Here is a 23,506-nt window from a genome sequence, read left to right as displayed (position 1 = left end):
TCGAAGCACAAAAACAAAGACATTTTATAAGGCTTTGGCAGACACTACCTAGAGTATTCTGCAGTGTATTGGTCTCCATAGTCTTGTACTTGGAAGTCACAGAAAAACTGACTAAATTGGCTCCTGGAAAGAAAAGGTGGTCTTTGAGAAACTACAAAGATGTGAGCAAGAAGCAAGAATAGGCCATTTGGCTGTCTGAACCTGCTTCATCATTCAATAAGATCATGGTGATTGGATTTTAACCTCAACTCTACATGCCTGTATACCCCCAATAATGCAGTAGCATCCTATTAATATCAACCTGGTCAAGTCCCCTCAGGATCTTAATGGTTCAATTGAGACACATGTTTTCTGAACTCCACAGGATGCAGACTTAGTGGTTCCTCATAAGGCAAGCCCCACATTCCAAATATTATTCTAGTAAATCCACTGATCTCCTTCCAACGCATTAACATGCTTAAGTAAAGTGAACAATCATCCAGATGCAGAGTCACGCAGACCCTGCATAACCTCAATGGTTGTATTCAATCCATCTCGCAACATAACATTGTTAGCTTTCCTGATTTTCGAGGAATCTCAATAATCCGGCATTCGATTATCTGGCAAAATCACAACGTCCCAATGTTCAGCTAAACCGTGTTATCTGGCATTTGATTAACCAAACAAAATACTGCCCGCCCATGTCCTTTGGATAATGGAGGTTCCTCTGTACTTTCTGTACCTGCATACTAAGATTTTGTGATTCATGCACTAGGACATCCAGATGTCACAGTATCTAGCTCTGCAAACGATCATTGAGAAAATAGACTTCTTTTTTCGATCAAAAATTGACTTTCCACATTTCCCCACACTGTACTCCATTTGCCAGATCTTTGCCCACTCAGTAACCTATATTCCTTAGGTCAAGTAGGGTGAGGGGTAATCTTGTCAGACCACTCAAAAGTTTTAAAAAGGGCTTGATGGGGTAGGCACCAAAAAGGAGTTCACTGGGTAGGGAGCCTCAAACATCAGCTTCAGAATCAAGGAATGATCATTTAGGACTATGATTGGGGGAGAAATTTCAACATGGTTCTAAACCTTTAGAATTCCCTGTCTTTAGGGTTATGCATGCTCCGTCATTGAGTATACTTAGTCTCTCAGGGAACCAGAGACAGAGAAAGTCAGAGTTGAGAAGTGTAATGCCACACAGACTTATTTGGGGAAAGTGCAGTTGGTGCAGATGATTATCATATTCAAGATGAAAGCATGGCTGAGGGGCCATGAGACCCATCCTTGCATTTATGTTCTTACAACAGCCGTAGCATTTTCCAATGATTAATACATGCATTACTGATGCTCTGTTCCAGGTCAGTTACTTTTAAGACAGTTTGCACAAAAAGTGCACAGAGGACAAAGACTGCCCAATAAGTTTATCTTCTGAAGAGATTGCGATATATAAACATTCCTCCGCATACATACAATAGTTGTATTTTTGCAGAGGTGGAGAATTACGTAATGTTATATGTCTAACTGACACCTTTGTGAAATCAGGAGCTTGGAAGTTAGTATTTTAGTGGATCTCTATAGCTTGCCCAGTTGGATGGGGAACATCTGACCAGATGTTCCTGCTCAGTTTATGGTCACCCAGTCCCTTTGTGTAAACTTCTAGCAAAGTCAAAATTATAGCAGGTAATGATCATGAAATCATCTTGAGTCATGACCATGCTCTATTGTTAGTGCATTAGAGGATTGTAAAATTATTTGGATTGAGACATCCAGAAGCAACACTCTTGGGTCAAACTAAGGAAATTAAAAGAATTTGGGTGAAAAAGCAAGATTCTTTTGCAGGTAACAGATCACTTCAGTCATACAGTATTATCCCATTGTAGCAGCATTGAGGCTGTCAGTCCAGAAACTTCCTTTGTCTGCCCAGTACCCCATCAGCAAAAAGAAACACTGCATTCATAAAGCACTTTCCACATCCTCATGAAATGGAATTTTAAAAATCACTTTTTTTTTTAAATTGAGAGGATTGAGTGCCTTGGCAATTCCCTACCCAGATGTATGCAAATATTCAGTTTTTGAGCATTTGAGGTCAGGATACTTAAAGAAAAATTCTCAAGTTAATCAAGGGAAATAATAAAAACAAAAGAGGAGAAGGTGCAGTTCAGTGCTCTGGGAACAAGGTGGGAAAGTGGAGTCAAGGTCGATGATCATGATTGGAATAAATGGTTCAAAAAGGGATATGACCTAGCCCTGCTCTTAATTTTCACACTTCTATCAAATGTCATTGCTGTTGTAATAGAATATGGTCATAGACAGACCGTAGAACATGCAGCGCAGTACAGACCCTTTGGCCCTCGACGTTGCACTGACCTGTGAAACCAATCTGAAGCCCATCTAACCGACACTATTCAATTCTCTCCCACATGCACATCCAATGACCATTTAAATGCCCTTAAAAGTTGGTGAGTCTACTATTGTTGCAGGCAGTGCATTCCATGCCCCCTACTGCTCCGAGTAAAGAACCTACCTCGGACATCTGTCCTGTATCAACAACCCCTCAATTTAAAGCTAGGTCCCCTCATGCTAGCCATTACCATCTGAGGAAAAAGGCTCTCACTGTCCACCCTATCTAATCGTCTGACTATCTTGTATATCTCTCAACCGCTTCTCTCTAATAAAAAACAGCCTCAAACCTCTCAACCTTTCCTTTTAAGACCTTCCCTCCATACCAGGCAGCATCCTAGTAAATCTCCTCTGAAGCTTTTCCAAAGCTTCCACATCCTTCCTATAATGTGGTGACCATAATTGTACACGGTCGCACCAGAGTTTTGAACAATTGCAGCATGACCTTATGGTTCCGAAACGCAATCCCTCTACTAACAAAAGCTAACACACCCTGTAACCCTTCTTAACAATCCTATCAACCTGGGTAGCAACTTTCAGGGATCTATGTACATGGACACAGATCCCTCTACTCACCTACACGACCAAGAATCATACCATTAGCCCAATACTCTGCATTCCTGTTATTCCTTCCAACAGGAAATCACCTCTCACTTTTCCACATTAAACCCCATTTGTCACCTCAGCCCAGCTCTGCAGCTTATCGATGTCTCTCTGTAACCCACATCCTTCAGCACTATCCACAACTGTACCAACTTTAGTGTCATCTGCATATTTACTAACCCAGCCTTCTATGCCCTCATCCAGGTCATTTATAAAAATGACAAAGTGGACCCAAAACAGATCCTTGTGGTACACAACTAGTAACTGAACTCCAGGATGAATATTTCCCATCGACCACCACCTTTCAGCTAGCCAATTTCTTATCCAAATGGCTAAATCACACTCAATGCCTCTGCATTTTGCACAATGGCCTACCATGGGGAACCTTGTCAAATGTCTTTCTGAAATTCAAATACACCATGTCAACAGCTTCACCCTTATCCATCTGTTTGGTCAGCTTCTCAAAAGAACTCCATAAGATTTGTTAGGCACAACCTACCCTTCACAAAAACATGTTGACTATCCCTAATGAACTTACTCCTTTCTAGATGATAAATCCTCTCTTTTATCCTTTTCCAACACTCTACCCACAACTGAAGTAAGGCTCATGAATCTATAATTCTCATGGTTGTCTCTATTCCCCTCCTTGAACAATGGATCAACATTTGCAATCTGCCACTATTCCTGAAGACAATGACAAAGAGCAAAGTCAAAGGCTTGGCAATCTCCTCCCTAATAGCCTAGAGAATCCTAGGGTAAATCCCATTCTGCCCAGGGGACTTATTTATTTTTACACTTCCAATTGTTAACACCTCCTTGTGAACCTCAATCCCATTTAGTCTAGTAGCTTGTATCTCAGTATTCTCCTCAACAACATTAGAACAAGACTGAAAACTGGCAAAAAAATTAATTTAGCGCTTCCCCCATCCCCTCTGACTCCACATACAACTTGCCACTACTATGCTTGATTGGACCTACTCTTACTCTAAATCATTCTTTTATACCGGATATATCTATAGAAAGCCTTAGGAGTTTCCTTGATCCTATCTGCCAATGATTTCTCATGTCCCCTGCTGGCTCTCAACTCTTAGGTCTTTCCTGGCTAACCTGTAATTCCCAAGCGTCCTAACGGAGCTTCACTTCTCATTCTAACATAAGCCACTTTCTTCCTCTTGACAAGAGATTCAGCTTCCTCAGTAAACCATGGCTCCCTCGCTCAAGAACTTCCTTCCTGCCCGACAGGTACATACTTATCAAGGACCCACAGGAGCTGTTCCTTGAATAAGCTCCACATTTCAATTGTGCCCATCCCCTGCAGTTTCCTTCTTGCATTCTAAATCTTGCCTAATCACATTATTGCCTTTTCCCCCAGCAATAACTCTTGCCCTGCGGACTATAACCCTCCCTTTCTTTCGCTAAAGTAAACATAACCAAACTGTGGTCACTATTACCAAAGTGCTCACCTGCCTCCAAACAGTGTTTCCACACTGTAAGTCTAAGTCTAAGTCTAAGTCTAAGAACACCGAGCCAGGTTCATTATCCAGTACCAAATTTAATGTGGCCTCGCCCCTTGTTGGCCTGTGTGTCAGGAAACCCTCCTGCACACATCTGAAATACTTGAACTATAGTATTCCCAGTCAGTCAATAGAAGATAAAGTCCCCATAACAACTAGCCTTATTTTGGACCTCACTCCTCTCAACCTCCTGTACACTCTTGCTACAATTTGGGCTCCTGTCCCCCTGCTGAATTAGTAATCCCACCTGGAAAACATTAGCACATTTGCCCCCCAGGATATTGGTACCCCTCTGGTTCAGGTGAAGACCATCCTGTTTGTAGAGGTGCCACCCACATCAGGATGAACCCCAAATATCCAGGAATCCAAAACCTGCCCTCCTGAACCATCCCTCTAGTCACGTGTTCAACTCCTTTCTCTCCCTATTCCTTGCCTCACTAGTAAATGGGACAGGCAACAAACTGCGATAACAACTTTGTCCCAGCTAAGCTTCCACCCTAGCTCCGTGAAGTTCTGCCTTAAATCTCCATCTCTCTTCCTACCTATATCGTTGGTACATAACCTGGGGCTGATCCCTCTTCCCCTAAAGGATCCCAAAAACACAATCAATCAATCAGAGACATCACAAACCCTGGCACCTGGGAAGCAATGCATCATGAGTCTCTCTCGTTCCAACCAAACCTCCCATCTGTCCCCCTAAGAATGGATTCCCCAGTGATATAGCTACATTAGTAAACAATTAGAAAACACTTTGGGTTACAGCAATATTTTGTCCTGGAGTAAAAATGCAACCTTAACGCCTCGTTTCAATTTTAGAATGCACACAGGCCACAACAGCTCCGATCAGACCCACAGACATTTGGATATAGAACTGACTCAAAGGTAAAAGACAGTGTGGTGGTGGAGGGTTGTTTTTCAGACTGGAGGCCTGTGACCAATGGAGTGCCACAAAGATTGGTGCTAGATCCACTAAATTTCATCATCATTTATAAAAGTGATTTTGGATAGGAGCTTAAGAGATACAGTTAGTAAGTTTGCAGATGACCCCAAAATTGGAGATATAGTGAGTAGTGAAGGAGGTTACCTCAGATTACAAGAGATCTTGATCAGTTGGGCCCATGGGCTGAGAAGTGACAGATGGAGTTTAATTTAGATTGATGTGAGGTGCTGCATTTTGGGAAAGCAAATCTTAGCAGGACTTATACACTTAATGGTAAGGTCCTAGGGAGTGCTGCTGAACAAAGATCTTGGAGTGCAGGTTCATAGCTCCTTGAAAGTGGAGTCGCAGGTAGATAGGATAGTGAAGGCAGCGTTTGGTATGCTTTCCTTTCTTGGTCAGTGTATCGAGTACAGCAGTTGGGAGGTCATGTTGCAGCTTTACAGGACATTGGTTAGGCCACTGTTGGAATACTGCATGCAATTCTGGTCTCCTTCCTATTGGACTGATATTGTGAAATGTGGAAGGGTTCAGAAAAGATTTACAAGGCTGTTGCCAGGGTTGGAGAGAGGTTGAATAGGCTAGCGCTGTTTTCCCTGGAGCGTCAGAGGCTGAGGGGAGATTTATAGAGGTTATAAAATCATGAGGGGCATGGATAAGATAAATAGACAAAGTCTTCTCCCTCGGGTGGGTGAGTCCAGAACTAGAGGGCATAGTTATAGGGCGAGGGGGAAGATATAAAAGAGACTGAAGAGGCAATTTTTTCATACAGAGGGTGGTACATGTATGGAATAAGCTGCCAGAGGAAGTGGTGGAGGCTGGTACAATTGCAACATTTAAAAAGGCATCTGGATGGGTATATGAATAGGAAGGGTTCAGAGGGATATGGGCTGGGTGCTGGTAGGTGGGCCTAGATTGGTTTGGGATATCTAGTCGGCATGGACAAGTTAGACTGAAGGGCCTGTTTCCGTGCTGCACATTTCTATGACACATACATGGCCCCTTAGAGGTACAGACTTGAAATCACGTTTCTTGGTAGTGAACATCAAATGATTTTTCAAAAAAAAGTTTTTCTATCAACCAAACTAGGCAGTGAATTTCAGACATCCTCCACCTTTTTTTCATGTCCCCTCTAATCCTTCTATCAATCTATCACCTTTGAACTGTGCTCCCTAGTAACGTACTCTCTGCTGGACTGAATGGCACCAGTAACGCGTCTTCAATCCAAAAGTATGGCCTTGGCTTTTGAGGTTTTTGATCTACTATAGAAGATGAAAGTTAATGATTTGTAATAAGTTTATTTATATAAAGTCTGCTCACTTTACTAAAGTTGCTTTTCTCATGTTTTGAGATAGTAACCTAAATGGCTGATGAGAAAGCTGTAGCAATAAAGTCAATTTGGGTAACAACTAGCAGAGACACAACTAGTCGTGGTTTAACTAGAGGGTCACCAAATCTCAGGTGAGGGGGAAGAGGTTGAGAAGGAGAGTCTTTATAGTAACCTGAGCCAGTGCAGGAATTGAACCCTGGTGTCACTCTGCACTGCAAACCAACAGTCCAGCCAACTGAGCTAACCAACTCCTAGCTCTTCCCATGACTGGAAACACAATTTTTAGGTGATCATAGAAACAAGCTCTGAAAGGCTTCAGTCAATTTAATGACTGATTCACAGAATTAGCCTAAGTTTAACCAATGTTGAGGAGCCATTTCTTGGGTATGGTGCATATTGCAAAGATTTTGTACAAAGGTGATCATGAACCGATAACCATAATCATAATTTCTCCAATATTACACAGGATCTTAATCTCCATAACAATGCATGCAATTTATATTGACTATTTGAGAATGAATTCCAATTAGCCTTCAACTCAACCTGATCGTACATATGCTAATATAAGCAAAACAATATCCGTTCCTACACTATTACGTTTCTAACACTTTCATAAACACCCTCCAAACATGTCCTTCTCGGTGACAGAGGACAAGGGAAGCAAATCCCTGCTGACTCCTATCCAAGCTCTACACTACCCTTAATTATACAAGGAGAATGCAGCAGTTCTGTCACCTTCTCAAAAGGCAACTCAATGGGCCACAAATGTTGGCCTGGTCAGTGATGCCCACTTCTAAACAAAAAGAAATTCTGACCCACAGTGCTGGACAAGAAAGGGATGCAATCAGAGCTCGAATCCAAAGTTACAATCCCCTCCCGAGGCAATCCCCTCTGCCACAAGCAAGTAAAAACAATGACTGCAGATGCTGGATACCAGATTCTGGATTAGTGGTGCTGGAAAAGCACAGTTCAGACAGCATCCCAGCAGCAGGAAAATTTGCCTGTATTCGGGCTTTTGCCCGAAACGTTGAGTGCCTGAAGGGTGGAGAGATAAATGAGAGGAAGGCGGGGAGAAAGTAGCATAGAGTACTATAGGTGAGTGGGGGAGGGGATGAAGGCAATTGGTCAGGAGGATGGTGGGGGAAGGTAGCAAAGACTACAATGGGTGGATAGGGGTGGGATGAAGGTGGTAGCAGAGAGCAGAGGGTGGAGTGGATAGGTGGAAAGGAGGATAGGCAGGTAGGACAAGTCATGAGGACAGTGCTGAGCTAGAAGTTTAGAACTGGGGTGAGGTGGGGGAAGGGGAAATGAGGAAACTGTTGAAGTCCACATTAATGCATTGGGGTTGAAGTGCTCCAAGGCGGAAGATGAGGCGTTCTTCCTCCAGGCTTCGGATGGTGAGGGAGAGGCAGCGAAGGAGGCCCATGACCTCTATGTCCTCAGCAGAGTGGGAGGGGGGAGTTGAAATGTTGGGCCACAGGGCGGTGTGGTTGATTGGTGCGGGTGCCCCAGAGATCTTCCCTAAAATGCTCTGTTAGGAGGCATCCAGTCTCCCCAATGTAGAGGAGACTGCATCGGGAGCAACGGATACGATAAGTGATATTGGTGGATGTGCAGGTAAAACTTTGCTGGATGTGAAAGACTCCTTTAGGGCCTTGGATGGAGGGGAGGGACGTGGCGTGGGCACAGGTTTTACAATTCCTGCGGGGAAGGTGCCAGGAAGGTGCCACAACCAGAAGCCTGTAAAACATGACATTTACTCATCCTTCACTTCAGCAAGCAAGGCTCCAAAACAGGTGCAATATTGGAGATTGGACTGCAAAGATTTTCTTTTGAGCAATTTGATGTTTTGTTGGGTAGCATCAATCACATTTCTGAAGGACATACAAGTCCTATACAGGAAATTAAATTCAGACCATTTGCCTAGAACTCCCACCTGCAGTGTTTTTGAACTGACTGTATGGCAACTGTCAGCAAGATCACGAGCCTTCCAAGATTTACAAATCTTTCAATCAGTCCATTCATAAAAGTAATAGCCCAAACACCAGCATCGTCTCTTGGGTCTCATTTGGCCTGCCCATGAACTTCACTTCACTTGTACTACCAATCTGACAGGAGTAGAGCCACAGTAAATAATGTAGTAAACAGAAGCAATAAAATCAAACATTAGGTCTTGACTAGCTTTTATGAAATAAAGTATGTTGCTTTGCACTTGTTAAAAGCCTTTACGCACCAAAACATATTAGAATTACCTACTTACCCCTTCACATAGATATCACTCATTTCTTCTCCCGTAATGCTTGTTTCATCCAGAATAACGTCACTGGTATTCCAGATTACACAGCGAAGGAAATACCTGAAGTGAACCACATGAAGTGACCACATTAAGTGCTGAATGTTGTATGGGAACCAAACTAGAACAATTTCTCTTCAACTAGCTGTTTAAAATTTGCATAAAAGGATTTGGGAGCTCATTTAAAATCTTAGCAATTACCATACAATTTTACCAGGTGAATACTTTACATTCTAACTAGTCTGAAAGATGCATTAGCTCATTTAAAACATCCAGGTGTTAATCCTTCAAAAACAGCAATGTGGAATTTGACACACTGTGTTCATACAATTAAATTTCAACTCAGGTTTTACTGTACTGTTTTCTCCAAGGCTCTTAACCTCAGCTGGGAGTGTTAAGACAATGGAGGAGAAGACAACATAGTCAAAGCCAAGATCATTTCAGATTGGATATTCACCTTGCCATTTTTCTATCAGTTATCATTAATTGCACAGCAGCATTGGTCCATTTCCCATTTGTAGCACAAATGCCCTGCGATACCAAGCCGGTCAGAATCAACTCATTCTTCATCGGCTAGCGCTTGGATTTTCACGGAGGAATGGGGAAAACTCAATTCAGGTGCCTCTGACGGTTTCTGGAACTCAAGGTCCCAATGCAATGTAAAAGGTGCAAACGGAGTAAATAGCTAAAAAGGGAGAAACTTCTGGTGGTACCTCAGGGAGCAGCTTCTGCCTCAGGAGATCTTCTGGCTTATACAACTAGATGGCAGCTCTGTCAGCGCAACAGTGCTGGGTTATAAGCATGATCACTGCAGGGACATGGACAGCCCCAAAAAGAAAGGAGGCCAGACTTCAGCAAACCCAGGGTATTGCCTAGAGCAGGCAGGCCCTAGTGAGACAGATGAGGAGCTAGAGGTTATGGGGATAGGTAAAAGGAGAATTAAGATACTTCTTTTGGGCTAAGGGGCTATCCCACATTAGGCTCAGTCACTTTTGGAAAGAGGTCACACCACCCCACTCCCTTCCTCAACATAGGTAAAGCTGCTGAGCTTCTCGACTGGAACAGGCCTACACCTGCTGTGGGTGAAATGGTCCAGCCCTATCTTTATCGTGCCCGCACCATTCTCTCCCATCCTTAGAATTTGAGATATGGTGGGGCCAGCAGAGCAGGCAACACACCGTAAAAATGTTAGTTTTAAAACAAAGCCCCATCCATCTTCAAAAGTGCAAGACCTAGCCTTCAATTTGATGTTTCTCAAACCAAATTCCTGCCTCTGTTGCAACATGGAGATTTGCCCATAGCAACTTGCCCCGCATTATTAAATGCTACTCGGCTTAAAAACTGACTCTATATAAAGCACATCTAAACTGGGTGGAAACATTTAACATTTTCCTTGACATACCACAATCAGCATAATGGGTTCATTTGCTCAATAGTAATGGAATCAACTAAATGTGACTAATCATAATTAGCTAAAGGACAGATGACACCAAAATTGGAGGTGTAGTGGACAGCAAAGAAGGTTACCTCAGATTACAACAGAATCTTGATCAAATGGGTCAATAGGCTGAGTGGTGGCAGATGGAGTTTAATTTAGATAAATGTGAGGTGCTACATTTTGGAAAGGCGAATCAGGGTAGGACTTACACACTTTCATGGCAAGATCCTTGGGAGGGATGCTGAACAAAGACCTTGGAGTGCAGGTTCACAGTTCCTGGAAAGTGGAGTTCCAGGTAGATAGGATAGTGCTTGCCTTTATTGGTCATTGCACGGAGTATAGGAGTTGGGAGATCATATTACAGCTGCCCAGGACATGGGTTAGGCCAGTTTTGGAATACTGTGCACAATTCTGGTCCTCCTGCAAAAGGAACGATGTTGCGAGACTTGAAAGGATTCAGAAAAGCTTTACATGGATGTTGCCCGGGTTGGAGCTATTAGGGAAAGCCTGAATAAGCCGGGATTTTCCCCTGGAGTGTCAGAGGCTGAGGGGTGATCTCAGAGGTTTATAAAAACATGAGGGACATAGATAGGGTTAATTGCCAAGATCTTTTCCTTGGGGTGGAGGAGTCCCAAAACTAGAAACATAGGTTTAAAGGAGAGAGGGGAAAGATTCAAAAAGGCACCCAAGGGTCAACTTTTTCAAAGAGGGTGGTACAATTACAACATTTAAAATGCATCTGGGTAGGTGTAAGGAATAGGGAGGGTTCAGAGGGATGTGGGTCAAATGGTGGAAAATGGGACTAGGTTTATACAGGATTTCTGGACAAATTGACTGAAGGGCTGCTTCCTTAATGTACACTTCTGACTTTATGGCTGTAAAACATTTGGAAATGTTGTACAAGACAGAAATCACTAATGGCATCTAACATTTCCCATTTCATCACTAAGGTTTAGTACTTATTTCAAGACACATGTATAGCACTTAAACGATATCAACAGAAGTCAAAACATAGGTCTATATTTCCCACTGCCAATGTCACCTTTTCATGCTGTCGATAGAACATAACAGTGCTTTACAGGCCCTTCAGCCCTTGACGTTGAGCCGACCTGTGAAACAAATCAGAAGCCCATCTAACCTACACTATTTCATTCTCATCCATTTGCCTATCAAATAACCATTTAAATGCCCTTAAAGTTGGTGAGTCTACCACTGTTGCAGGCAGTGCACTCCACACCCCTACTACTCCAAGTAAAGAAACTACCTGACATCTGACCTATATGCATCACCCCTCAATTTAAAGCTACATCCCCTTGTGCTAGCCATCGCCATCTAAGGAAAAAGACTCTTGACTGTCCACCCTATCTAATCCTCCGATTATGTCTCAATTAAGTCACCTCTCAACAACCTCCACTCTAACGAGAACAGCCTCAAGTCCCTCAACCTTTTATCCTAAGACCTTCCCTCCACACCTGGCAACATCATAGTAGGTCTCCTCTGAACCTTTTCCAGAGCTTTCACATCCTTTCTATAATACGGTGACCAGAACTGAACACAATACTCAAGTGCAGCCGCACTAGAGTTCTGTACAGCTGCAGCATGACCTCATCGTTCCAAAATTCAAACCCGCTAACACACTATGTCGTCTTAACAATCCTATCAACCTGGATGATAACTTTCATGGACACCAAGATCTCTTTGCTCACCTACACAAGAATCTTACCATTAGCCCAGTACTCTGCATTCGTTATTCTTTCCAAAGTGAAATCACCTCTCACTTTTCTGCATTAAACTCCATTTGCTACCTCTCAGCCCAGCTCTGCAGCTTATCTACGTCCCTCTGTAACCTACAACTTCCTTCGACACCATTCACAACTGTACTGACCTTGGTGTCATCTGCAAATTTACTAACCCATCTTTCTAAAACCTTCATTCAGGTCATTTATAAAAAGCGACAAACAGTGGCCCCAATCCAGATCCTTGCAGTGCACCATTAGTAACTAAACTCCAGGATGAACATTTCCCACCAAGCACCACCTCTGCCTTCTTTCAGCTAGCCTATTTCTGATCCAAACCACTAAGTCACCCTCAATCCCATGCCTCTATTTTCTGCAATAGCCAACTATGGGGAACCTTATAAAATGCCATACCGAAATCTATATGCACCACATTAACCACTTTACCCTCATCCATCTGTTTAGTCACCTTCTCAATAGAAAACAATTCAAAAAGAAAAAAAAAATCATGCCCCATCACCCAAAACACACTGTGCATAAAGAGACTAGGTGCCAGAAAGAACAGCTTTGGTCAGTCAACAAATGGATTTCATAGGCCCACAAACAATACATTGTATTCTCAACAGTCACACTGAGACTTAACATGGATTTAATATGGACTAAATTGATACTGATACAGTTAACTTACTTTTTGGGTTTTCGGGGAGTGATGTCGAATGGTGGTCCAGGGGGGCCGAGACTCATTGGGTAAACATCAACCCACATCTGAAGCTTTCCCTAATAAAAAAAAATCAAGAGACATTTAGAATAATAGAATTATGCAGCAGAGAAATAGATCCTTCTATCCAACTCATCAACGCCAACCAGATATCCCAAATAAATCTCTCTCATTTGTTAGCATTTGGCCCATATCCCTCAAAACCCTACCAATTCATACACCTATCCAGATGCCTTTCAAAATATTATAAATTGTACCCACCTCCACCACTTCCTCTGGCAGCTCATTCCATACACACACCACCCACTGCATGAAAAAGTTGCACCGCAGGTCCCTTTTTAATCTTTCCCCTCTCACCTTAAACCTGTGCCCTCTGGCTTTGGACTCCCACAACCTGGGGAAAAGACTGTGGCTATTCACCCTATCTATGCCCCTCGTGATTTTATAGACATGTATAAAAGGTCACCCCCCAGCCTCCAATGCTCCAGGGAACAAAAGCCATAGCCTATTCAGCGTCTCCCTAAAAGCTCAACCTTTCCATACCTGGCAACATCCTTGTAAAATTTTCAGAACCCTTTCAAGTTTAGCAACATCCTTGCTATAGCAGGGAGACTAGAATTGAACACAGACCACTTTGGAATATTGACCAGTGTTCCGTATGACTGCACATGACCTCCTAACTCCTAAACTCCGTGCACAGACCAATGAAGGCAAACATGCCAAACACCTTATGGACCACCCTGTCTAGCTATAGTTCCACTTACAAGGAACGGTGTGCCTGCACGCCTAGGTCCCTTCATTTATGAATGTTATTTGCAGCCTCTCAAAAGAAAGAGCGCTAACTATTCAGATTAGCACTTACGTCAGTATTAAAGTGAATATTATAATGCCAGTTCTCTTTTCATTTAAAGTTAGACACAGGTCAGAATTCATACCACAAAGTGAACATCAGAAAATTTGTTTAGTGCATTCAGTTAAGCATCTTAAATTCTCTGCTCAATTACTGGAACTATCTTGCTCTTGAATGTTTGTCTCTTGAAAAATTGTTTTGCGGGTAAGATCAATAAACTGGAATTTCACCCTGATTTGCCCCATCAAGGGCATCAAGAGTAACAACGTATTGGAGCACTCAAACCACACATCAACCAAGCTACCTTTTGGTTATCTGTTCCATTCCATGAAGGCATTTGTTGAATGTCTTTCAATAATGTCAAATTACCAAGGTTATTCAACTCAAATTCATAACTTGCCATGCAAGTCCTGGTTTACTAATCTGGTACTATAATTGGATAATGTACCCTGTTTTCCCTTTATCCGCAGTAATTTAACAAACTGCCCCTACAGATTTTAGATATCTTCTAGTTAGTACCTTATTTACCTTTTAAAGACAGAAGTGTGCCAAGGACTTTGATTATAACCTGAAGCTTTGGTCCTCACACAAACTACACATTAGTTCTTACAGCTCTTCTCTTGACAGATTTTATGGACTGAAGGCTTCTGTACGACAGAAGAAAACACAAGGCTTGGGGTACAACTGGACTAAAGACTGGATATCTTTCAGCACAACTTTTGATTTGGGAACAGATCAGTTAACTTCTTTCATTGTTGTTCTGTTTCATTGAGTTGGGTATCGTCACTTCCAGTTGACCTTCTAGTCTCTAATCTCTCATCAGTTCCATACCAGTTCTCATCTTAGTTAAGTACTGTTCCCTTGGAAACATCTACAAGTAATGGCACAAATTTACCTCTGCAGCCAAAGGCTTGGAGGAACAATAACTTGTGAAATTTCTCCACCCTTGGCTACAACTCTCTCATTCATCGTATTTCAACTGCACATGTACAAGCAGACATTAAAACTCACCTTCACACAAAAAAGCCTAATTTTAAACAGTATAAATTTTGCCCCTCACTTTTACTGTGACCAAATTTCATATTTACACATTCCTTACAATAAATCTTCAGCACCTCTTCACTGGCTTCCCAAGAATCTCCCTTCTACAATTCCTCATCTTGTACCTGCTCCAATGCTCATATTCTCTCTTGCTTTTGAACCCCACTACCTCCTATTAACTCAGTTTTAAAATTCTTTCATCAATGACTTCAATTTTTCACAAACTCTAACCTTGACAATCTTTTCCACTTTTCATTAGCACCAATACCTTACTGGTTTTCTCATTTGGCAGCAGGTTTCAATTAGATCAGCCCGCCTCATGGTACGTCATTCCTAAAACCCATTACCCATTTACTTTCCTGTCCATTTAAAGTCTTCCTCAATCCCAAAGAACCAAGGAATTTAAATATCAAGTTGGAAGAAAAAGAAAAAGAAAGGCCAAAAGTCTGATAGCTTTGGTGACCAGCATAAATTCAAAATCCAAAATAAGAGGACTACAAAATGTAACTAAAGGTAAACTAGTGAGGAATATAAAAACTGACAATAAGAGATTTAAATATAAAATGAAAGCTAGGTCAAAGTGAATATACGTCCTTAGAAAATTATTCTCAGGAGATAATTATGGTGAAAATAAAGAGAGTTAAAAGTTTTTTTAAAAAAAGTCTTTATGGTGAAGATACTTCAAATATTTAATTACTGAAGAATAGGTAATGAGGTACCACCCCCATCACTAAGGTAACCATATCAGACAACCTAATGGAGCTAAAAAGGCAGGCAAGTGCCTTGGCACTGATGGCTTGTATCCTGATTTCCTTCGTCGTAGTAGTAGAGTGTGAATGCTTTGGTTGTAATTTCCCAAACCTTCTTGGACTCTGGAGAAGTACCAGAGAATTGGAAAACTACTAAATGTGACACTCCTATTCAAAAAAAGTGCAGGAAAGCAAAAAGTGGGCAACTATTGGCCAGTTAGACTAACAGCTATTCTAAAAATGTTGGAATCAATTAAGTAATAGCAGCACATTGGGAAAATCCATCTAATCAAGCAGAATCAGCAGAGCTTCATGAAAGGGAAATCATGCCTGACTAAATTTATTAAAATGCTTTGAGAAGTCGCACCCAGTGTTAATAGAGGAGAACTCATGGATGTGTTGCATTTAGACTTCCTAAAAAAGATTTTTAACAAGAATAAAAAAGTCATTAGATCAGAGCACATGGTGCTGGAAATAGTGTATTCCTGAAAAGAAATAGGCTAACAGGCAGAAAACAGTGAGTGGGGATAGAGAAATCTTTCAGGTTGGTGACCTGTACCCGGGGACCTTCCACAGGGATCAGTGCTGGGATTACAACTTTTTGCAATCAAACGGGAAGGGGAGAAAGAGGGATAGGATGAAATGGGGGGAAAAAAAAGGGATAGGAAGTGGGATTAAAAAGGAAGAGAATACTTGGTTTTTATTTCTGTTGGTCTTAACCCCCTGCTTGGTGCACACCTCAGACACAAAGCATCACAAGATTTTTTTTTACTGAAGGCGCTGCATACAATTTTAAGTTGTAATTATGCCTTCAATTCCTTCTTCCTTCCAAGTATGCAAATTAATGCTGATAATGCACAGTTTTACATTTGCTTCAGGTAATATTTTCTTTCAGCAGATCCAAATTTTCTTGGATGTCTGGTGTTGACTGCTCATCTTAACATTGTCACGCTGCCAAACTGTTTGAAAACTGCAACTTGTTTCTCACAGATCTGAAATAGCAACAGGACCAACTTGTAGGACACAGAGTCTACTTGCCACCCAACTGAAGTTGAATATTGGTCAGAAATGTACACTGGATCAGTGCCTTTAGTCACCATGTCTTGACTGGTGAGCCATTACCCAGTAGGAATCGAAGGGAAATATTCTAGAATGCTTATCTATTAATCTTTGTGGAAAAGTTAAAACATTAACATGGCTGAAGATCAACAGCAGAAATATGAAAAGCCGAAGTGCTGCCACACCTCATGTGGGTAGTTTTGCCAGACTCACCTGGAGGTCAGGCAATCAACAGTTGGACATCAAGTTCTATACGATTCAGTGTTGCACACGGTACATGAATACCAGTCGAAACGTGGGGTGCTGGAAAAGCACAGCAAGTCAGGCAGCATCTGAGCAGGATAGTCGACATTTTGAGCACGTGCTCTAATGAAGAACTCAATGAGCTGCCAGAGGAAGTGGTGGAGGTTGGTACAATTGCAACATTTAAAGAGGTCTTTGGATGGGTATATGAATAGGAAGGATTTGGAGGGATACAGGTCAGATGCTGGCAGGTGGGACTAGATTGGGTTGGGATATCTGGTCGGTATGGACAGGTTGGACCGAAGGGTCTGTTTCCATGCTGTACATCTGACTCATGCCCGAAACGTCGACTCTGCTGCTCCTCAGATGCTGCCTGACTGGCTGCGCTTTTCCAGCGCCACACTTTTTGAGTCTGATCTGCAGTCTGCACTTTCTCCACTGCATTGATACCAGAAAGGCATAGACAACAACCTTAATCCTTGAGGTATCCCTCCAGGTAACTATGTTAAAAAAGGGACAGAAATCAATAATGCTCATGGGCATCATAGGGGATTGATCATTGACAATTGAATACCTAATACTGCAGAGCTGCACAGGGTCAGCAAAACCAAATTCACCCAAATGTGATCAATTGCAAAGAGCAAACCCACATCAAAATGTTGTGAATATGGTTCAATATCAGTTTGAAATGTGTTCCTGTTGCTTTGCTGGATTTGAGTAATTCAAATTCAGCAGCTTCAAATGAAATGAGATACAGATCAAAGTTCAAGTTAAATTAAACCAAAACTGAGTTATTTATATGATGTGCGGTTTTCAGCCAGTTCTTCTGACTAAATATTTTTATAACCATTGGATATTCAAAACAGTTTACTATTTAAACATTTACTTTTCCGATTTATAGCATTGTTCTTCTTAAGCCAAAGCTTCAGAATATAGTTCACTCTGAATTCAAGCCTCTTTCTTTTTGCGACCTAGACCAACACAGACATCCCTGCCATCCAACCCCTTTACCCCAAGCTTCAGACCAAGAGAAGTAAATTAGGACATTTGGGCCATCAAGCCTGTTCTGCCATTTAATACACTCATGGCCGATCAAACACCTCAATGCTTTAACCCACACTAACCCCACAACCTTTCACACCAGTGATTGATCTAAATTCTCTCTCTTCTCAAATACTGGAATCTTCAAAGTCCTGGGGTAGTAAATCGTTGGAATACTCTACCATCTGAGTAAAAATAAAACACACGCAGTTCTAAGTGGTATTCTGGTTATTTTTAAAATTATTTCCCCTGATTCTGGATTCCCCAGCCTGTCAATCCCTCAAAGCTTTTGGTAGTTTTCAATGAGGTCAACTCTTTCCTCAAGCACAGATCCAGTTTTCCCAATCTCTCTTCACAGGGCACTCCCATTACCCTGGGAACAAATCTGGTGAACGCTCTGAAAATAAATGCTGGAGATCACAGTGGGGTCAGACAGCATCCACAGAGAGCAAGCTAATGTTGAGTCTTGATGAACCTTCAGAACTGAAGTGTGGAGGGGACAGCATTTATGCTATCATTTGTTTGGGGCGGGAGTGGGAGTGAAGAGAGTTGGGAATAGTGGGTGTGGGGTGCCAGTGAAGGAAAAAAAGATGTTGTTGTTAATTCAGATTAACCGATTGGAATAGGAGAGAGAATGGCAGGACAGTGGTGTGCCTCCTGCCAGACGTGAAAGGACAGTAACTGGGATTGGTGGTTGGGTGGGGGTTGTTGACAAACTATGATAACAAGCTTAAAGAAAAAGAGAAGAAAATGTTCACAATTTAAACAATAATCTCATTATTAAGTTCAGAAGGCTGTAAAGTGCACAGTCTGAAGATGAGATGTTGTTCCTCCAGTTTGTGCTGTGATTCAGTGGAACACTGCAGCATGTCGAGGACAGATGTGGGCATGCAAGCAGAATACTGCGTTAAAATGATTGGCTACAGGAAGGTCTGGATCCTGTTTTGTGGAACATCTCCAGTCTGTGTGCAAAGAGTCACTTGGTCTGCATTTGGTTTCTCAAATGTAGATTCAGCCACATTGGGCGCAATGAATACAGTACACAAGATTGGAAGAGGTACAGGTGAAATGCTGCTTCACTTGGAAAGACGGTTTCAGATCCTTAATCTGAACTAACATCACCTTTACTTCATTGGCACCTGACATGCACTACCCCTGGATCCACATCCCCATACCTCCCCCCACTCCCCCAACCAAACTATAGCACAAGTGCTGTCCCCTCCACATTTTATTTCAGCTATGGAGAGTCATCTAGACCTGAAATGTTAGTTAGCTGTCTCATCTGCTGGGATCTCCAGCATTTGTTGTTTTCAGTATAGATTCCAGCATCTGCAGTAATTTATTCCTACACCTTCACTGCATTCCCTCAGCAGCAATACCATCTTTCCTGACATAAGCAAACCAACCGATACCCTCTAGACCCGGAATAGCTCAGATACACCAAATCTAGACTTCAGCCCTCCTGCACTCCAATCTTCTCAAGTTAAGGCTAACATTCCACGAGCATTCCTAAAAACCTGCTGCACCTGCATGTTAACCTTCAGTGATTTATTGACAAGGACATCTAGGTCCTTTGGTGTAGGCGTTCTAACATTTTGCCATTCAAGAAATACTCTGTCCATCCGTTTTTCCTACTAAAGAGGATGATCCCATTTTTCAATATTATAATCCATCTGCCAGATTCTTATCCATTCACTAAGCCTCTCCCAGTTTTGCTGAAGCCATTTTATCTCATCTTCACAAACACACTTTCCCACTTAGCTTTGTATCATCCACAAATTTGGAAATATTATATTTTGTCTCCAACTCCAAATCATTGATTTATATTTTTGAAGTGCTCAGATCCAAGTTCTGATCCTTGCAGCACCCCATTAAGCTGCAAACCCAAGGATGGCCCATTATACCTAGTGTTTTCTGTTAGCCAATCATTAATCCATGCCAATGCACTGCCTCCTAAACAGAGACATCTTATCGAAAAGATAAGCATACTATATTCATCAACTCCTATTCAATTTTGTAGAATTTCCTAAATGTTACAAGTTCAACAAACTATTTCCCACTTGCAAATCAGTGCTGAATATGCCCAATGAAACCATTATTTTCCAAGTATTCATATCACATTTTTGGTAATAGTTGCTTTTATTTTGCCAATTGCCAACGCAAGGCTAACAGGTTTGTCGTCCTGCACACTCTCACTTGTTCCCTTCTTAAGTAGTAGGGGATATTTGCCAGCTTCCAATATATAGAACCACATGAGGATATAAGATCAGGTCCTGAGGATTTATCACCTTTCAGCCACATTAACTTCTCCAGTGTAATTTTACTAGTGCTAATCTCCTTGAACTCAATCCTCAGCAGCCACTAATTCAGGGAGATTTGGGTCTTCCACAGTGAAAGCAGATGTAATCATTTAGCTTCTGTCATTTCTCTATTCCCCATTGATTCTTCTGAATCTGCCTGTAATATATTCACATTAATCGGAGCCAAATTCTTCCTTTCACTTATCTGTAAAAGCTTTAACAATTTCTTTTGGCAGACTGCATCCATGTTCTATTCTTCCTTTCTTGATCATTTCCAAAATTCATTTACAGGATATGGGCATCGCCAACTAGACTAACTTGCATTGCCCGTTCCTAATGGTTAAGGGTCTGGATTTGCACATAAGCCAGACCAGGTAGGGATGGCAAAATTTCTTTTCCTTTATGAACCAATTTCCAAAAATTGACAATGGTTTCAGGATCATCATTAGGCTCTAATCAACCCCAAGTTACCAGTTCCTCCTTTGCTGTATTCTAAAGACTGCCCAACCTTAGATTTACTATAATTTTTAGCAATTCTAAATGATTTACCTGAGGATAATCAATAAGTGTTCATTTATTACATCCTTCGGCATGAATTCTAGCAGTTTGCCAACTCCTGACAGGACTAACAGGTCTCTAGGTCCCCAACATATTTGTGGTCACTCATCCCGATAGGTTCTTTTACAAAATGACTTAATTGTTTTTTTTTTCACTCCATAAACTAGACCTAAAATAACCCGACTTCTCACCAGGTACTGCTCTCGAGGACAGTCCCTAGCATTTCAGAAAACGCATCCCCCACAGCTTGATACTCAATAGGTTTACCCAGTCTACATATAAAGTGAAGTCACCTTAGTTTTGGCCATGCTACATGCTTCATCTCCTGATTTATACAATGCTTTATGTTACCACTATCTGGTGACCTGTAAATAACTCCAACCAATGTTTGATGCTCCATGTTGCTTCTTAGCTCCACTTAATCAGGTTTCACAATGCAAGATCTTGCCTTATAAAATTTCCTGATTTTATCCCTTTTTAGGAGTGCATTTCCACTTACTTTGCCTTCTGGTCTGAACTTCCCTCAAGCTAAATATTCTTTGAATATTTGATTCCCAGTCAATCAGATCATACCCATTTACCCCTCTAGGACAACCTGATTGCAAGTACTATGTGCATTTGGTCAGTGTGCCCACTGTCTCTTATTTTTGGAGATCATTCCACATTCGAAGTACACTCCATGTTCAGCCTTTGGTCTTCCTGTCTTTTTAAAAAGATTAGATTTCCGACAGTGGGGAAACCGTCTTTTCTACTTGATGTTACCAACTTCATTTTCTTCCAACTTGGGTCACACCGCAGTCCCCAATCTTTAACAAGTTACTTTAAACCCAGCCTAACAGCACCAGCCGTCATCAATCCCAATCCTGCAAATATATAACCCATCCAATTTATACAGGGGCCACCTTCCCCAGAATCATTCTTAATATCTCTGAAATTGGATGCTCTCTAATCAAACGTTTAGTTCATTCATCCTTCTGTTCTTGTAGAAAATGGCACTTGGAGTAATCTTGTGGTTACTGCTTTTGAAACCCAACTTTTTAATTTCCTTCCTAGCTCCTTGAGTTCTACTTTCGGGATTTCATCTCTTTTTAAACTTAGGTCATTGACTGCAACTTTCTGCCTATTCCCTTCCCCTAGAACAATGTCCTGCAGCCGTTCCCGGATATCCCTGATCTTGGTGCATTACCTCACACATTCACATTAATATCGCAGCTACCATGAGTCTGCCCATGTGGTCACAGAAACATCTTCAAGTGAAATACTAGCCTGATCTACTTGTGGCCTTCTTTTACAGTGCTTTAGCCTGTCTGAGATACTGAAGAAATTCAAGGAAAAAAATAAGAACAGAATGCAGGTGAGTCTCAACCTTAAAAACTCCACGTAACAAAGCATTCAATGCTTTAACAACTGCATGGAGGAAAATTCACCAACTCATCTCACTGCTTTTGCAATAAGAGGTATAGGCTGATTAAGTGAAAATGTTCCCAATTTAAGAAGGCCAAGAAAAGTTTGTTCCAATGAAATCTCTCTCAACCCACTCTTATTAACCTGATCAGACTCACTCTTGGTCATACACAACAGGTAAGCTTCCAATTCAAAAATGAAAGTTGAACCTGTGTAAGGTTGGGTTGGTAGGTGCTGTACAACGTCCTCATTTCTGTGTGTTCTGGTACAAGTCCCTGCTGTCTCAGAACATGAAGTGCGAGCCGTTCTTCTGGAGGCCCAAGATGGACATTTAAAGTCTTGTTACGTTCTGTATTAAAAAAAAACCAAAGACTCAGAATTTTAAAGGTCAGAATTTTAAAAGCTAAATAATAATTTGTTCCAATTCTTTTAACCTTTACTTCAAATCGCAATGCTTAGTTTTTTCTCTCCCCCCCTCCTTATATATTCTTTGAGATTTCAGGCTGGACCTCTCCACACCAATGCATGCCCATTTTTGTTTTTGAATAGCTGCCACCAGAATTATACAATGTTATAACTGGCAGTGACCACAATGTTTCTTTTTTTTTGGTTTAAGGAAATCAAAAACCCAAAGTATTTATTGAAAGAATGAAGCCACATGGCTCACCTACTTAGAGTAAAAGATCATTTTACTAAATTAAAAAGAATCAAAAAACATGAACACTAAACAACTCTAGTTGTGTTGAAGTACAATGAATTAGCATTGGTTACTTTGTAAATTGAACTTCAATTTTCCTCCTACACCCATGTGACACACATTACTCCTGTCAGATACTTAGCAAAATTGAACCATTAAATCATTTTGTCCAAGTATGGCTTCAATGATTCGTTGGACCTTCTGCCTGCTCTGACAGGGTTTTTCTTTACACCCAAGTGGAATTTGGAGGTGGTTTAGGCTCCCATGTCTCTACACGGGTCACAAATGACTCATGTACAGCCACTTCCAGTCAGGAGTCTTGTTTCTAAACCTCCATTAACTGTGGACTTTAGTATCAAGAATTCACTCTCCCCAACCTGACTAGCCCAGAAGTGCAACTCATCACCATGAGTTCTTTAGTTAACTGGAGGTTAGATCTCCCTCAGCCAGCATGCAGAATTTCAACTGGATTCTGTGATAAACTCATGCCCTCTGATCTGGAGGCAGTTTGTTCTCAACTCAAAAGGCCTGATCAAAAGACAAGGATTAAATTTCTTGTTCACCTTTTCTACTGCTCACCCTACAGACTATTTCCAGGAAGCAAACT

The 23,506-nt window shown here is 41.5% G+C and overlaps 1 protein-coding gene across 5 annotated transcripts in view; it reads right to left on the bottom strand.

Annotated features, from left to right (window-relative positions):
• The window catches only part of LOC132826230 (myoferlin-like), a 229,815-nt gene that overhangs the window by 49,456 nt on the left and 156,853 nt on the right, over positions 1 to 23,506 (bottom strand). For all 5 annotated transcript variants that reach the window (XM_060841916.1, XM_060841912.1, XM_060841913.1 and 2 more), the window contains 3 exons: positions 22,412 to 22,551; positions 12,928 to 13,016; positions 9,033 to 9,128 (listed from right to left, as the gene is read on the bottom strand). In XM_060841916.1, coding sequence (XP_060697899.1) covers positions 9,033 to 9,128; positions 12,928 to 13,016; positions 22,412 to 22,551 — 325 coding nt within the window. The remainder of the gene's footprint in view (positions 1 to 9,032; positions 9,129 to 12,927; positions 13,017 to 22,411; positions 22,552 to 23,506) is intronic.

Source organism: Hemiscyllium ocellatum, chromosome 22 (assembly GCF_020745735.1).
Source record: "Hemiscyllium ocellatum isolate sHemOce1 chromosome 22, sHemOce1.pat.X.cur, whole genome shotgun sequence".
NCBI lineage: Eukaryota > Metazoa > Chordata > Chondrichthyes > Orectolobiformes > Hemiscylliidae > Hemiscyllium > Hemiscyllium ocellatum.
Note: the sequence above shows the minus strand (reverse complement) of the source record. Positions and strands in the feature narration are given on the sequence as shown.